This window comes from Dermacentor andersoni, chromosome 1 (genome assembly GCF_023375885.2).
Source record: "Dermacentor andersoni chromosome 1, qqDerAnde1_hic_scaffold, whole genome shotgun sequence".
Lineage (NCBI taxonomy): Eukaryota > Metazoa > Arthropoda > Arachnida > Ixodida > Ixodidae > Dermacentor > Dermacentor andersoni.
Genome location: NC_092814.1, coordinates 153338386 through 153355266, shown reverse-complemented (window position 1 = coordinate 153355266; position 16881 = coordinate 153338386). Strand labels below are relative to the sequence as shown.

Here is a 16881-nt window from a genome sequence, read left to right as displayed (position 1 = left end):
AGCAATACAGCTCACTGAGCGTAACATTTGCACTGCATGACAATACCAAGATCATGTCACCACTTAAACTCTAAATACCACTATAGTTTACTCTCTATAAAGCCCTGTGCCCATTTCGTAATTCACATTTGTTTAAGCAATGGCTTGCTGCCATTTTAGCTACTAGGCACTTCTAATGTATGACACTTCTGTTGGGTAAACAAATTTTTGGAGGCCTTAGTATCAAGTTCTTCGTTGTCAATTTGGCACATGGTCGCTTTGCCATCACAAACAGGACCCTTTTTCTTGTCTGCCCATACCTTCTAGGCGATGTGTGTTCCAAAGTAATAAGCAACTGTGTAATACCAGTAAAGATGCAGGGTCTGTTCTTAAAAAGGATGGCTTATCTTGGAAACATATAGATCACACAGGCAAGCCCCTGCTCTAGAAGGTTAGATACCGAAGCAGTGAAACCAAGCAATCATGTAAACCAGAAGTGACATCATATCTACCCTCAGAAGCAAAAGTTTAGGGTACACAGCGTCAGCAAAAATCAAAGATTTCTGGTACAGCTGTCCAATGTGGAATTGTGACAGTGCATTGCATTGGTCAAACATGTTAACTTGGGCTCTACCACTTGACTTCAGTGTGCATGCCTAGGCTGTGAAAATTTTGTTTAATAGCATCTATCATCTCCAAACGTTGGTTTCCAACTGTACATAAACTTGCCAACTATGTAGCCATAAAGCAGAAAGTAGTCAATAAATATGGTATTTACACTGAGGTCTGGATCCGAGCAAGTTGGTAAGGCAACATCTTTGAAGGGAACAGCGCAAAAGATGGGAAAGGCAGGTGGCAAGCAGCAGCATACAAATTACGCCTACCCTGCCAACGTGTGCATGATGAAATCATAAGAGCAGCTAAAATGTGAAGTGCTAAAATTTCTAAGCAAAATGCACAGTTGATGTTGTAGGATTTCACTACCTTATGGAAAGACACATATTGCAAATACAGAATGCTGCAACGTAAGTTCAATACTACCAATCAAAAATGAAATTTGCATAGTTGCTTATGGAATACTTGACTTGTGGGTGCATACCAAGGTGCCAAGTTCCAAAACCTGTAGCATGAAGTAAAAATGCAATAGCGGTTTCTGTATTGAAAGAAAACATCACCTAGGTATCAGTTAACTATCTGCTAATCTTCTCAAGAAAGGGTTCAATTTTCTTGAAACTGTCCTGATTTTGGTGTTGCATTTGCATGCCTTTTCTTTTCCAAAGATTCACTGTTGCTTTTGTGCATATGCATATGACAGTGTTTGTAAGGCTGTTAGCAAAATAAAACAGAGATAATGGCAATGTCCATGTCATCTTATTTGCCCTGTGGTCTGCAAACTAGCACTCAACATGCCGTTTGTCCAAGCATGACAAAATCCCCGAGACGAAGTGCACCTATCCAGTCCCTTGGTGAGCATCTGTGGCGACTTGGCAGTGATTTGCAAAATTGTTTGCCTATGTTGAAAACAAAATTAATCCTTATAGTTCGGGTTTATCAGGCCTCTGTCAGGAATATGTGCATGATTTTTCAGAAAAGCACTTCAAGCATTGACAGCAAAGCTGAAAATTTTATCTGCTTCTCAAAGCTGAATAGATGTGACTGAGCACAGAACTACAATATATTTTATTATTTATATGGTTAAGGCTGGTTTTCTTTTGCAGACACCCAAGTATACAAAGAAGAAATAAAAATTAATACAATGAATAATGTGGCATACCAGGAAGAGGAACATATCTTGCTACACTGCTCATGCACAAAGGCTATCAATGAACAAAGGAACTTGTAAATTTACCTGGCGCTTCTATGCCGAAGCCCATCACTGCCAACAGCTGATGAAGCTGAGGCCACAGACGAAGTCGAAGGCACATTTGATGTTGACCCACCAGCCATGCCCAAATCAGGCTGGCTCATAGCCATCTGGAGAATAAAAGGGGAAAAAAAAAGAAAAAGTGTGTTAAAATGCACCTCATGAAGTTTGGGCATTGCAAGAAAAACATGGTGCTGCGTTCATAATTCTGTAAGGATTGTGTCTACAAATTATAATATCAATATATGCTGTGAAAACGACTGGGAATTCAAACAAAAGCCTGCCTGCCCTCCTTCCCGGAAGAGCCTGTATCCCCACCAGCACAGATGACCTCACAACTCGCGCTTCCATGTCACACATTGTGCCTACAGTGTACAAATAGTCAATAGCAATTCAAACCACGACACAAAATTTACAGCATTGCCATCGGAAGTGCCTCTTATTGAAAGAAAGGTAGAGTGAGAGAAAAAGATATGCAGACCCAATGCACATGTTGGAATCTATGTGAAGAGAAACTTTACTAAAAAGGTTAATTAAATCAACTAACAGCAATGCATACAATTTTGTTTACTTTCGTCCTATGCAATGTGTAAAGTCACCGCTGACAGCTGGTGAAGCTGAGGCCACAGACAAAGTCGAAGACACACTTGATGTTTAACTACCAGCGATGTCCAAATCATGCTGGCTCATAGCCATCTGGAGAGTCGGGTACGGAGGAGGACAGCTTCCTTCCTTGCACCATGGCTTTGCAACAATTTTATTTGCTCTCATCTCTGTCATTACCGAAACCATTTCAAACAGTCTTGCAGTAATACACTATTAATGGCACTTAGTACATATAAATTGAGCAACACAATTAAGCATGTGTAAATATATACAGGGTGATCATTAGGTTTTGTGGCATCTTTAAAGAATCGCTTGTTGCAGATAACATAGTTCTAGTCCTTGAGCTGGATTCTTCAGAGAGGTGGACATTACTTCCTAGAGAAATCAAAACATATTCAACTAAGCAAAAAAAAGTCACAAATTAACTTAATTCATCATCATCATCAGCCCATTTTTGTCCACTGCAGGACAAAGGCCTCTCCCTGTGATCTCCAATTGCCCCTGTCCTGCGCCAACCGATTCCAACTTGCACCTGCAAATTTCCTAATTTCATCACCCCACCTAGTTTTCTGCCGTCCTCGACTATGCTGCCCTTCTGTTGGCACCCATTCTGTAACTCTAACGGTCCATCCGTTATCCATCCTGCATATTACATGGCCTGCCCAACTCCATTCTTTTCTCTTTATGTCAATTAGGAGATTGGCTATCCCCGTTTGCTCTCTGATCCACACCGCTTTCTTCGTCTCTTAACATTATGCCTAACATTTTTCCTTCCATTGCTCTTTGCACGGCCCTTAACTTGCTTTTGAGCTTCTTTGTCAACCTCCAAGTCTGCACCCCATATCTTAGCACCGGTAGAATGCAGTGATTGTACATCTTTCTTTTCAATGATAGTAAGCTCCCAGTCAGAATCTGGCAATGCCTGCCGTATGCACCCCAATCCATTTTTATTCTGTAAATTTCCTTCTCATGATCAGGGTCCCCTGTGAGTAATTGATCTACGTACTCCTTCACAGACTGTAGAGGCTGACTGGCAATCCTGAACTCTTGTTCTCTTGCCGGGCTATTGGACGTTATCTTTGTCATCTGCATATTAACTTTCAACCCCCACTTACATTTTCGCTATTAAGGTCCGAACAGGCCGCCCCTGGAAAATGAACCTGGCAACATTCAACACACGAATCCTCTCCAGTGAAGCTAGCTTAGCAGGACTCTGAGGAATTCTCAGGCATTGCAGGGAATATTATTGGCCTTATAGTGAGGTTAGAAGAACTGGCGAGGCTTATACAGTGCCAACTAACGGCCATGTCCTCTGCTACAAAGGACATACGGATAAGAGACAATATGAAGTAGGATTTCTAATCCCTAAGGACATCGCAGGTAACACTGATGAATTCTACAGCATTAATGAGGGTAGCAGTAGTAGTAATAAAGCTGAACAGAAGCTATAAAGGTAGTACAAGCCTACACTCTAACGTCCTGCCACGGTGATGAAGAAATAGAAGTTTTATGAAGAAGTCGAATTAGCAATGAGAAAAATGTAAACTCAGTATCTGTAGTCATGGCTGATTTCAATGCAAAAGTGGCGAAAAAGCAGGCTGGTGAACAAGCAATTGGCAACTACAGCCGTGATTCTAGGTACACTAGAGGAGAGATGTTGGTAGAATTTGCAGAAAGAAATAAGCTCCAAATAATGAATACCTTCTTCAGGAAGTGTAGCAACAGGAAGTTGACCTGGAAAAGCCCTAATGGAGAAACAAGATACAAAATGGATTGCATACTCTCAGCCGATCCCAGCATAGTGCAGGATGTAGAAGTGTTAGGTAGGGTAAAGTGCAGTGATCATAGGTTAGCGAGGTCTAGGATTTCCCTAAATATGAAAAGAGAAAGAGTAAAATTAGTCAAGAAGAAACAGGCCAACCTAGATGCAGTAAGGGTAAAAGCGGACCAATTAAGGCTGGTGCTTGCAAACAAATATGCAGCTTTGGAACAGAGATAATGAAACCGTAACTGGGCTGGTTTCAGAAGCAGCAATTGAAGTGGGAGGTAAGGCACCAAGGCAAGCAGTAGGTAAGCTCGCCCAACTAACAAAGGTCCTAATTAAGAAACGACAAAGAATGAAAGTGTCCAACTCAAGAGATAAGATAGAATTCGCGGAACTGTCAAAACTAATCAACAAGGTTAAATTAAGGGATATTCAAAATTATAATGCAAGAAAGACTGAGGAAGCAGTAAAAAATGGATGCAGCTTGAAATTAGTGAGAAGAAAACTTGGCATAGGACAAGCCAAGATGTAAGCACTGAAAGATAAGCAGGGTAATATCATCAGCAATTTAGATATAGTAAAAGCAGCAGAAGAATTCTACACTGACCTGTACAGTACCCAGAGCAGCCACGCTACCTTCATTCGAAGTAGTAATGAACAGGATACAGAGACAGAAACTCCTTCTACAACTAAAAATTAAATTATGGGCTTTTACGTGCCAAAAGCAGGATCTGATTATGAGGCGTGCCATAGTGGGGGACTCCAGATTAATTTGGACCACCTGGCGTTCTTTAAAGTGCACCTAAATCTAAGCACACGGGTGTTTTCGCTTTTTGCTCCCCTTCAAAATGCAGCTGTTGTGGCCGGGATTTGGTCCTGCGACCTCCTGCTTAGCAGCACAACACCATAGCCACTAAGCAACTATGGCGGGTGCTCCTTCTATAACTAACGATAAGTTAGAAGGGCCTTACAAGACATGACCCAAGGAAAAGTGGCAGGAGAAGATAGAATAACAGTCGATTTAATCAAAGATGGAGGAGATATGCTGGAAAAGCTTGCAGCCCTTTACACACAATGCCTCACAATTTTAAGTGTACCAGAGAACTGAAAGAATGCCAACATTATACTAATCCACAAGAAGGGAGATGTTAAAGGATTGAAAAATTATAGGCCCATTACTTGCTTTCAGTATTGTATAAAATATTCCTCAAGATAATTTCCAATAGAATGAGGGCAACATTTGACTTCAGTCAACCAAGAGAACAGGCTGGCTTCGGGAAGGGATACTCTACAATGGATCACGTCCATGTTATCAATCAGGTAATTGAGAAATCTGCGGAGTACAATCAACCTCTCTATATGGCTTTCATAGATTATGAAAAGGCATTTGATTCAGTAGAGATACCAGCAGTAATAGAGGCATTACGTGAACAAGAAGTATAGGAGGCATACATGAATAACTTTTGAATTACTATCTACAAAGATGCCACAGCTACCTTGGTTTTGTACAAGTAGAAAGTTACCTATCAAGAAAGGGGTCAGGCAAAGAGACACAATCTCTCCAATGCTATTCACTGCATGCATGGAAGTTGTATACAAGTTATTAAACTGGGAACGCTTAGGAGTGAGGATCAATGGTAAATATCTCGGCAACATTCGGTTTGCAGGTGACATTGTCCTGTTCAGCAACACTGGCGACAAATTACAACAAATTGAGGAACTTCTTAATTACTTTACAGCATATGTTGCAATTTACACTTGGACGAATTTCCAGAATGACACGTTTGGAGGTATGCACCATCAATCTCGCTGTAAAAATGCACTGTTGTTCCACTTACTTTTTGAACAAAATGCTCTTTTTTGCAGTGAAGCACAAAAGCAACTAGAACGGCCATGTCCCACACTTTGAGAAATAATATCTTAAAACTGGTGTCATCCTGGAGATTAATGTCAAGTGGATACATCTTGCAAACTCACCAGCTACAATTAATAAATTAAAATATGTCCTATAACGTAATTAATTAAACATTATTTAGTGGATGTTGTTAATTAGTTGAATATTTGTTTTGATTTTTTGTGCTAGTAATGTCTGCCTCTTCACATGATCCAACTCAAGGACATGACTTGTGCCATGTGCCACAGGCGTTTTTTAAAAATTCTGGAAAACTGAAAAATTACGACCCCCCCCCCCCCCCCCCCCACACACACAACCTACCTACCTACCTACCTACCTACCTACCTACCTACCTACCTACCTACCTACCTACCTACCTACCTACCTACCTACCTACCCATCTAGCTATCTATGTATCTATCTATCTATGTTGTTACGTGTGGAAAGACAGACGAAAGAGGCGATTTACAGGCTATTTACACTAGAGCCAGACAGCCAGGCCGACACTCCCTCGCGCCAAGGGCACCAAGCGACACTCGCGCGCGCCAAGCGATGGGATTGGGGCGAACGAGACTGATGGCGTCGAGGTGAAGGGCGAGTGGCTGTAGCGAAGGTTCGGAGCAGGAGCATCAGCAGCAGTGGGTTCATGGCGGGTGGCATAGGGAACAGAAGGTCCAAAGGTCCGGGAATAAGCAGCGGCGTATATCCGAGGAGGTGGTGGCCATCAGTTGCAGCAGTGACGAGCGACGTGGCTGATGCGACAGCAGTGGAAGCAGATCGGCCTGTAATCAGGGGTACACCATTTGGATGGGCAGCAGCGAGATGTGGCAGAAAAGGACTGCCGGGAACGAGGAGGTCCGCTAGAGAACTGGGGAACGCTGGGTTGAGAAGTTAAACACACGGAGTTCAGACCCATGTTCTCAAATTCCTGTCTGACGACTGCCTGAATCATAGCAATGGTGGTTGCTGGCAGATCGAGAGGCATCTCGGAGAAAGCTGGCGAGCAGGCGGCCTCGAGTTAGCGGTGAACAATATGGGTGACGTCGTTACAGGTGGTGGTCTGACGCGGTCGACCCTCACATGTCGACGTAGCAGCAGTGTTGGGTAGCCGCGTGATGTGGTGTGAAATACGGCGGCTTTTAGCTTGTCCAAGGCGACGGCATTCCTTTTTGTGGTGTCGATAGTCGTGACGTTGCCGAAAACAAGCAAATTGAAAGCATTGTCGGCGATGCCTTTTAGCACATGCGACACTTTATCTGCTTCAGACATAGTATCGTCAGCTTTGCGGCATAGAGCCAAGACGTCGAGGATGTATGAAACGTACAGCTCTGTAGATGACTGAACACGAGACGGAAGAGCCTTTCTCGCGGCAACCTTGCGTCCAATGGGGTCGCCGAACAGTTCCCATAGCTTTTATTTGAAACTGTCCCAACTGGTTATCTCGTCGTCATGCGTTAGGTGCCACACGCGTGGGGTGCTGCCGAGATAAAAGATGACATTGGCGAGCATGATCGTTAGGTCCCACCTGTTATTAGCCCTGGCGTGTTCATAGAGCTTGATCCATTCGTCAACGTCCTGTCCCTCCAGGCTAGAGAACACACCAGGGTCACGATGTGGGGCAACCGTGACGATTGGAGCAGTCGAACAAGCCGAAGCCGTTGCAGAAGCGGGCTCGTCAACGGGAGGCATGGTTACAAGATCGATGTGCCGACCACTTCGGAGTTCCGTGGCGAGGACGGGGATCGCTAGCCTCCACCAGAATGTTACGTGTGGAAAGACACAGACGAAAGAGGCTATTTACAGGTTATTTACACTGGAGCCAGACAGCCAGGCCGACACTTGCTCGCGCCAAGGGCACCGACCAACTTTATCGTCATTCTCGCGGCGGCTCGTCTCTTGAGCATCGCTCGATGATATCGTAATAATATATATATATATATTGAAATACCACGGTCAAGACGACGCTTTGTTCCAAAAAGGAAAGGTGATGCGATGTTTTCCGATGATGGTAGTAATGGGCATCGTGAAAGCATCGGCATATTGGTGCTTCCTTCCGGACTTGTATATGACATCGAAATCATATGCTTGTAATCGGAGTATCCAGTGGCCAAGGTGTCTAGACAAGTTTTTGATTGTCGACAACCAACATAGGGCATGGTGGTCGGTCACAACCGCGAAATGTCAACTGTGGAGGTATGGACGAAATTTCTAAATGGACCAGACAACAGCCAAACACTCTTGTTCGGTTACAGAGTACCGTATTTACACGATTGTAAGTCGAACCATTTTTTAATATTTGATAATCTGAAGTGGGGGGGTCGACTTACAATCGAAACCAAGACATGGCACCGCCAAAAAAAGCGAGACCAACGGGAGCTACAACTTAGTTACAATTTTATGTTTGCTCTATGGCCCTGCCCATAGCTTTTCGCTATTCCGTGTGGTTGTTCACTTTTCGGAAGGGTTTTTCAACATTTTTGAGAGTTTTACAGTGTGCGCAACACTCATGGGGGGGGGGGGGGTCGATAGTTGATGGAATTGCCGCTGTTCCATTCGCGGCGGCACCCTCAGAACGACTGCGCTTGCAGGGAGTATTGGTAGTTCACGGAAGAGCAGACACCGCTCATGGGTCACGGGTTTTTCTTTCCCTGTTGCGCTTAGCTTGCTCTATAGTATGGCCAAAGGCATTGGTTTGACGCGTTCGACTTGACTGCCGGCTACGTGCTACTTCCATGCTTCCTCAGTCGTCATAAGTGCTCCAGGCCCACTAATCATTCGGCACTCGTTCACAGCAGCGTTCAAGAGGGCTGCCATCCTTTACGCTGAAGAACCAAATCACTGCGCAGCGGGCCGCAAGTGCGATGTTTCTGAACAGGTGGTGCGAGAGTGGCGACTGCGGCGAAGCGAAATTTTCACCTGTGACGGCAAGTGAGGAATTTCCCCCGGGCCGAAGTCTGGATGCTTTCCGGAGCTGTAGGCCAAGTTTGCGGCGTTCGTCGCTGAAATGCGTTATCGGTCCCTGCCAGTGAAGTGCGACATGGTCATGAAACAAGCCCAGACCTTCGCCTTTTAAGGGCCTGCTCCGCTGTGAGTACAACGAGTGGCTGGCGGCAGAAGACCGCGAACTTACGCCAACTGGACCTGTCAAAAGAGCCTCCCCGATGGCTGTGTGTGGTTGGGTGCATTCGGCATGGGCTGCTGTTCCACAAGATGTCGTGGTGCTTTCGTTTGCCAAATGTGGAATTTCACTGGACAACGGCGCGCTGTGGGACCGCAGCAGCGATGACGATGGCAGCACTCGTGAAGACGAGTAGACCAGTGACTATGTCAGCTACTAATAAATTTTCGTTATCGAATGCGCCCTGGGGCGTGCACTTTTTTTTTTTTTCCTGTCATGCGATAGGGGGGGGGGGGGGTCGACTTACATTCGAGTCTATTTAAAATCGTGTAAATACGGTGCTTACTTTCCGCGGAGGCCAGAACGCAGCTTGCATATGCAATAACCTTTTTGCAAGATTCGTGGTCGTGCTGCAGCAGTACGGCACCAATTCTTTGACCACTAGCATCAGTATGCAGTAATGTGGGCACCTTGTCATCAAAATGACAAAGAACAGGTACGCGCTTGAGTTCTTGGAAAGCGGCTTCATACTGATTGTCCCAATTGGAGGAACTGCAACTAGAAAGGAGCTTGTGGAGGGGCGAGGCAATGCTGGCGAAGTTCCGGATAAAACGTCGAAAGTATGAGGCGAGTCCGAGGAAGCTGCGCAGTTCTTTTGCACGAAGTGGGCGAGGAAAGTTGAGCACTGCGGAAATTTTGTCCAGATCAGGCTGGATGCAGTCTTTTGTAACGAGATGACCCAGGACTTTGTTCGTTTTGCGAGCGAAACGGTACTTCGTGTTTAGTTGAAGTCCGGCATTAAAAAGGCATGTGAGCACTTCATCTAAGCGTTGCAGATGGTCAGCGGAAGTCTAAAGTCTATGAAAACATGACGATGTCGTCGAGGTAACATAGAAAGTTTTCCGCTTGAGGCCGCGAAGAACAATATCGATCATTCTTTCAAATGAGGCGGGAGCATTGTATAGGCCGAAAGGCATTAGTACATTAAACTCATGAAGACCGTCTGGAGTAGAAAAGGCGATCTTTTCTTTGTCCGCTTCGTGCATTGGAATTTGACAATATCCAGAGCGAAGATCAAGGCTGGAAAAGTATTGCGCGCCTTGCAAAGAATCAAGGGTGTCATCAATACGGGGCATCTGATATACATCCTTACGGGTGATATTGTTTAGAGGGCGGTAGTCAACACAAAATCGCATCGATCCATCCTTCTGCACTAATACGACGGATGATGACCAAGATGGCGGAGGGACGTATGATGTTTCTTTTCAGCATATGGGCGACGTTCTCCTCGATTTTGCATTCGGTCAAACAGACTCCGCAGGGACGACGGCGTACAATAGTCTGGCCATCGGTGTCGCTACGATGGGAGGCAACGGAGGTCTGTCCGAGTGACAAAGTATTCACGTCAAAGGAGAGGCCTGATGCTTCGTGAGCAATTATAGCAACGCTTCACTCTGAGCAGCAGTAAGGTCAGAACTTATCATGGAGGCAAGGGCAGATGAAGTAGAGTTGCCCTGTTGAGGAAGAGCTTGTGAGGTGGCTAAAGGAAGCAGGGAGACTCGTTGGCTGTCCACACAACAGGTCACTGCAGAGCATTTAGGTAGGAGGATTGTCTCAGTGGTCATGTTTAAAGCGATGATTAATGCAGAGCTTTCTTTGAACCGCACCAGGCAGGAAGCGAAGACAATCCCATGGGCAAGACAGCGGCCGTAAGGAGTGATGAACACGTCGCCTTGGTGATGTCTGTAGAAGAGAGTGTTATGATTTGCTCATGGCCGGGAGGCAGTACAGAATCGGCAGCAGCGAGAAAATGCAGTCGTGCCTCCAGGGTGTCTACCAAGTTGACATTTCCAAATTCCCTGAGTGCCTTTGCGAAATTCCCTGAGTGATGTAGAACTATGTTTTATGGCAAGACGGGCTCGAACCATATTGCCCAATGCTGTCACTCTTTAGTAAGGATATGAAAAAAATTTTTAAAAGAACCCACTTAATCCACTTTGAATACTAAGGAGTAGTGTTTATGTTATTCAAAAAAAGAATAGAAGGGAGGGGTTAGTAAAATGCACAGCAAATAAAATGTCTTCGAAAGAAACTGCAAATCGAGTCAGACATTCTCAAATACAAATAAAAAGGAGGTGCATACAGAAGCAAATATTTTCGAATATGAGCTATTTATACCAACTGATGGCAAGCTCAGTGGTATGAGGCCCGAATTTTGTCACAATTGAGAGTCTCTCTGAACAGCTCGTAAGTCAACCTCAACTGTCCTGACATACTCTCAGCCCGCGCACAACACCTCAGTGTTGTGTTTCATTGCTTTAAAGAATTTATTTTCGTTTGTACGAGGGACACCTGCATCTCGGCGTCAGCCAAGAGTGTTTTTTGAGCTCAGGCTCCTTCAAAGAAGCACTCGCATACTTCATTCCCCGTTCACTCCTCAATGCGTCGGTCCTTTCTGTTCTCGTTCTCCTTTTGTCGCGCGTTCGCACTACGGACCGTTTGAAGCATACTCTTGGTCAGTTTACAGTCAACGTCCAATTTTTCGGACCCCCTAGGGGCCGCGAATACTTCCGAAAAATCAGGCAGTCCGAAAAAATAAATGCATGTCTTTTACTGCTCTTAAGGGCTCAAATCGACACAGACACATCTGGAAAAGCTCTGAATGCCTGTCAGTACACTTATTAGGCATAGCAGTGCTCCTACTGTGACAGGAGAGGGCGGGTGCACGCGTGTAAAATTAAGGAATACATACTGTGTCCCGTGACAATTGCCCCTTTCTACGCTTGTTAAGCTTCACCGCAATACGTTTGCTAATGCTTCACCGCGTGACACAACTGTACTGAGGCGAAACTAACTTTCAGAAACCAGCATTATGGAAGGCGTTGTGCTTTCCGAGCTTCAAAGCCAAAATTATTGCTGACAGCGGAGAAATGAAGAAACACGACACCAAACGGCAAGAAGCTTAATAGCGAACGGTGAAGCAGCTAGGCGTAGCGTTGCCGCAGTGGTGGCTACGGCTTCCAGCGGATCTGCGTGCGATAGCACCGGTTCGAGGCGGCGAGGTAATCAAAATGGCAGCGGTGGTGGCTTGGATTAATGCCGTTTCCGACCTGCGGTCACGCAGAACGTCCGGAAAATCGGACGGCAAAGAGTTCTTGGGTCCGAAATTTCAGACGTTCTGATACATTGACTCTATGGGGTACGTGGTGGTGCCACGAAGCCGTCCAAATTATCAGGAATCCGGAAAGTCGGTCGTTGACTCTACACTGGCAACTCCTCCAGCCGACGACAGGGCGTCAAAGACGAGTCGTTACGATTCCTGTCTGTTACTCGAGCCAGCATTACCGCTACTTTCTACCCTTTCAATAAAATTAAAGCTAATTTTCCCTGATAGAGGCACAAAATCCCTGAGTTTTACCTGAGTTTTTCCAGACTACTAAAAATCCCTGAGAATTCCCAGTTTTCCCGGTTGGTAGACACCCTGGCCTCATCAGCACTCCCGCTGCAATGAACTGTCTCGGTCATATGAACGGCAAGAGATTAAAGCGGACAGTGACGAGAGGAAGTCCCAACCTAAAATTAGTTCACGAGCGCACGGGAATAAAATCATGAACTCAATGTGATGATGGATACCATCAATGAAGACACATGCTGTACATTGGGCTGATGGCTGAATGATTGCTCCGTTAGCCCCAATCAAGATGATCCAACATAAGGCGCCTTCACTTTCCGCAGATGAGAGCACAGGTCCGCACGCATAACAGGTATAGTAGCTCCCATGTCAATCAGAGCTAACAAACGCACACCCCCTACAGACACCAATAACATGTTCGATGGACATTCAGGAGGATTTGGAGCACTCCGTGGCGATGTACTTTTCCCTCCAAAAATTGCACTGGTTAGTTTTCCGGTCGCTGAACATGGAGTTGAGAGACAGGCCGAAGTGGCGAAACAGAATGTCGGAGCGGCGATGAGGAGTGGTGTCTCGAGGCACGTGTGTTGTGGGCGGTGTTGGAGAAGTCGGCCGGAGATGGAGATCGGTGAGCGGGAGGATTATTGTCATAAGTGCGGTAGACGCGAGGAGGTGGCTCATCGCGTTCAAAGGCAGCGTAAACCACGATGTTAGTCTTGCTGGTAGGGTCGCCAAAACCAGGAGATGTGTCCTCAAAAGCAGCAGTAATAGCAGATAGGCCTCGACGAACGCCAGGCAGAGTAGTAAGGTGGGTTCGGAGCTCGGGTGACTAAAGGGGCCAGGTGATCGTGAACAGGCGCAGACGGTGCGGCTGGCATTGCAGCAACCTGGGCGTAAGAAGCCGGTTGTGGGCAAGGAGAAGCGTTGGTATGCTGGGCGTTCTGCAGGGAGGCCAATTCCTCCTTAATAATGCCGCGCAGGTCAGTAGAAGCAGGTTGGACGTGAGCGCTGCTGCAAGGGGGTGAGCCATGCACTTGCAATTTCTCACGAATTATGGCTCGAATGATAGATCAGAGCTCAACCCTGTTTGCCAGGGGGTTGCCAGAAAAGTCCGGTTGCAAGCGGAGTGATTGCAGGGCGTCGAGGCGCTGACAGACGGAGACGACGTCCGACACCATCAAAGGGTTTTGAGTGGCGAGTGCGTTGAAGGCAGTAAATCCTATACCCTTAAGGTGTTGCACGCGGTCAGTTTCTGGTATGGCACTGTCGACACAGCGCGAGGATGTCCTCAATGTACGAGGTACACGACTTGCCATAATGCTGGACGTGCTCAGACAGCCTCTTTTTCGCAACTTCTGAACAAACCGTAGGTGTGCCAAAAATCTGCCGTAGCTGCTCCTTGAAAGACGACCAATCACAGAAGTCTCTCTTGTTATTTAGGAACCATGTGTTGGCTACTTGAGACGTAAAACGGGACGTTTTTTAACCTCGATGTCTCATTCCAGTTGTACTCGCTGACACGATCGTAGTTGTCGAGCCAGTCTTCAATGTCCTCACCAGGCAAGCTACAGAAGATTTCAGGATTGCGATACCGGTTGTTGGCAGGGCTGGGAGTGACTGGCACTTGAACCAAGCTGGTTGACGCTGCGGGCTGGTCTAGTGACATGGCGGCCTCTTGGCGTAAGCTGCATCCCTAACGTAGCTCCAGGTGAGATGTTGAAGAGGAGTGAGGTCGAAGGGATCTAAAGCGCCTACTTGAAATATCATGGTCGAGACAACGCTTTATTCCAAAAAGGAAAAATGACGCCAACGAAAAAAAAAAAAAAAAACATGAGCCGATGATTGATGATGACTTTGTACAGATGAAGTTCGCATAAATGTTTACAATACAGTGCAGTCCACTTATAACGATATCGAGAAAGACGAAAAATATGATCGTTATAACCGATGATCGCTATATCTGGACTGCAGTTATAAAAAAAACAAAAAAATTTAAAAAAAAGAACGCGGAACATACCTTTGCAGCTCCGAACTCGAATTCGCTACTTGCTCTAAAGAATAGATGATGTAAACAGTAGGCCGTGAAAAACAAACTTTATTTCTAGCGCCAATGACCGTGTCAAGGGTTAGGCGCGCCGAAATAGTCCGAAATCTGCACTTGCTTTTGCGGCAGCTTCAGCTTCACATCCGCGGTGTGCATGGATTCCAGCTGCTGCGCGAACACTGGCGGCAATCCTTTAGCATGCATAAAATCAATTAAGGAGTCGATCGACGACAGTGCACTTTGCGTGGACATCGTGGTCGGGGTCAAGGAACCACTGTCGATCTCGTTGTCACTGTCGCTGAAGCCGTCGCCACCGTCGCACAACTTTGCCGTCTGTCGAGGCAGCACTGTCTGCAGTCAAAAAACTCCTCCTTTGACACACCACCTGTGTCACCAGTAAGAACGAGCTCCCAGAGCTCGGTTATGTCAGCGACTTCCACCGGGTCGGTCTCAGCGGGTTGGGGAAGTTCGTCCTTACGCAAAAAGCCCGCCTTCTTGAAGCAATTGGTGATGAACCACTGGTAAAGCGCCTCTTCAACATCGGCGTACAAAGGGTCTCTAACCCCCTTTCCGCTGATCGGAATGGCCGCTGATAGCTCCTGCCTTCACAATCGCGGTGCTCCCGGTTTTCAAGATGGTTGAAATCGTTAACTGGACGAGCTCATACTTCTTCACGAGGGCGCTCACCTTGAAGCCGCATCGAGAGTCCTGCAAAATATCCATCTTCGTGTCAAGCGACACAGCTTTGCGCTTTGTCGGCGCCATCTTCGAACTGGGTTGAACCGTTGGTTGCACGCTGCTTCGGTAGCGTCAGCTTGCTATCGCGAGAGAGACGCGGGACGGGCGCCACCGCGCCGCTTTGCTTGTCGCTTCTTTTTTTCTTTCTCTCTCTATCGGAGCGACTGTGGCCGACGCGCGCGCATGAAGCAGCTAGCGCCATCTTGTGGCGCGCTGCGCCAACGTTGGCTGCGCCTACTCGTGCGCGGGCGGGGCGAGACGCGCTGCGCGGTAATGGCGGCAGATACGAACTTACGGAGGTAAACATCGCCTCGTCTCGACATCGTTCGTTTCAGGGAACTAAGCAACGCAAACGTTACGATTATTTGGCACGGAAAACGCCGTCGAGACTGCAAAATTTTGATCGTTATATCCGATATGCGGTGAATAACCGATCGTTATAAATGGTTTTTTTCCCCATAGACCTAATGCATAAAATGACACTCTCATGTCGACCCATCGTTATAACCGATATATCGTTATATGTGGTATCGTTATAAGTGGACTGCACTGTATATGTATGAATATAAGTTTTTACAGCCCATTTGTGCATAGCTCATATATCAACAAACCACATATTCATAGCCAAGGCAAAATCTGCATGTCCTGTAAAAGGAAGCCTTCCGAGCATAATACCTTCCCGTGCAACCACTCAGACCAATTTTTAACCATGTTAAAAGCAGCTTTCTTGTGTACCTAATGCTTGCACTTATACATACCTCAAGACACATTTTTATTGTGAATGTTTACAGAATGATCATTACTTCTAAGAACTTTACATTTTAAAGTACACATGCATGCACACAAACAATGAGATTAATCAGCATTATACAGACAATACACGAGAAAAGAGTGCATTTAACTACCTTCTTGATAACTAGATTATTAAAACATAGTTTCTGTGGTGGTACAAACAGTAAATAGAGAATAATTCATACAAGGGGAATGGGAGAATGTGAACCATCAGGAGAGTCTCTTGCTGGCCTGCAAACCAGGTGAAGGATGTGTGTCTTCCCAAGATCCTGTATTAAAGAACAACAGAATACTTCATGTAGGCAATTGAAAGAATGGATAAACAGCTCTAATGGAATAAAGAATCATTCTGAATCTAACAGAACTGCACAATGTACACTGTGCAAGCTGCCCAGATTAGACATCAATTAAATTCAAAAATCAATAATTTACTGCCACAGAGTATTGCATTGAGCACTAGGTATAGGCAGGAATTTTTCCCCTTACAGACAGGTGACAACTATAGAAGTTTCAATATTTAACTTCTAAATAATAATTTTTGCTCAGGTATTGCTACTATGGAGTGCAAGCTGGCCTGTACTTGAGGTGTGCTTGCTCAGAAGGAAAAGCAAGGCTAGCCCTTCAAGACCTTTGACCTCAAAATCAGCCGGAGAATACATTGACGTTCCA

General features: G+C 45.9%; 1 protein-coding gene across 1 annotated transcript in view; it reads right to left on the bottom strand.

Moving 5' to 3' along the window:
- Herp (Homocysteine-induced endoplasmic reticulum protein) overlaps positions 1–16881 on the bottom strand; it is a 63831-nt gene that overhangs the window by 40405 nt on the left and 6545 nt on the right. Inside the window, exons 4-5 of the mRNA XM_072287769.1 lie at positions 16398–16481; positions 1829–1953 (exon numbers count right to left, since the gene is read on the bottom strand). Coding sequence (XP_072143870.1) covers positions 1829–1953; positions 16398–16481 — 209 coding nt within the window. The remainder of the gene's footprint in view (positions 1–1828; positions 1954–16397; positions 16482–16881) is intronic.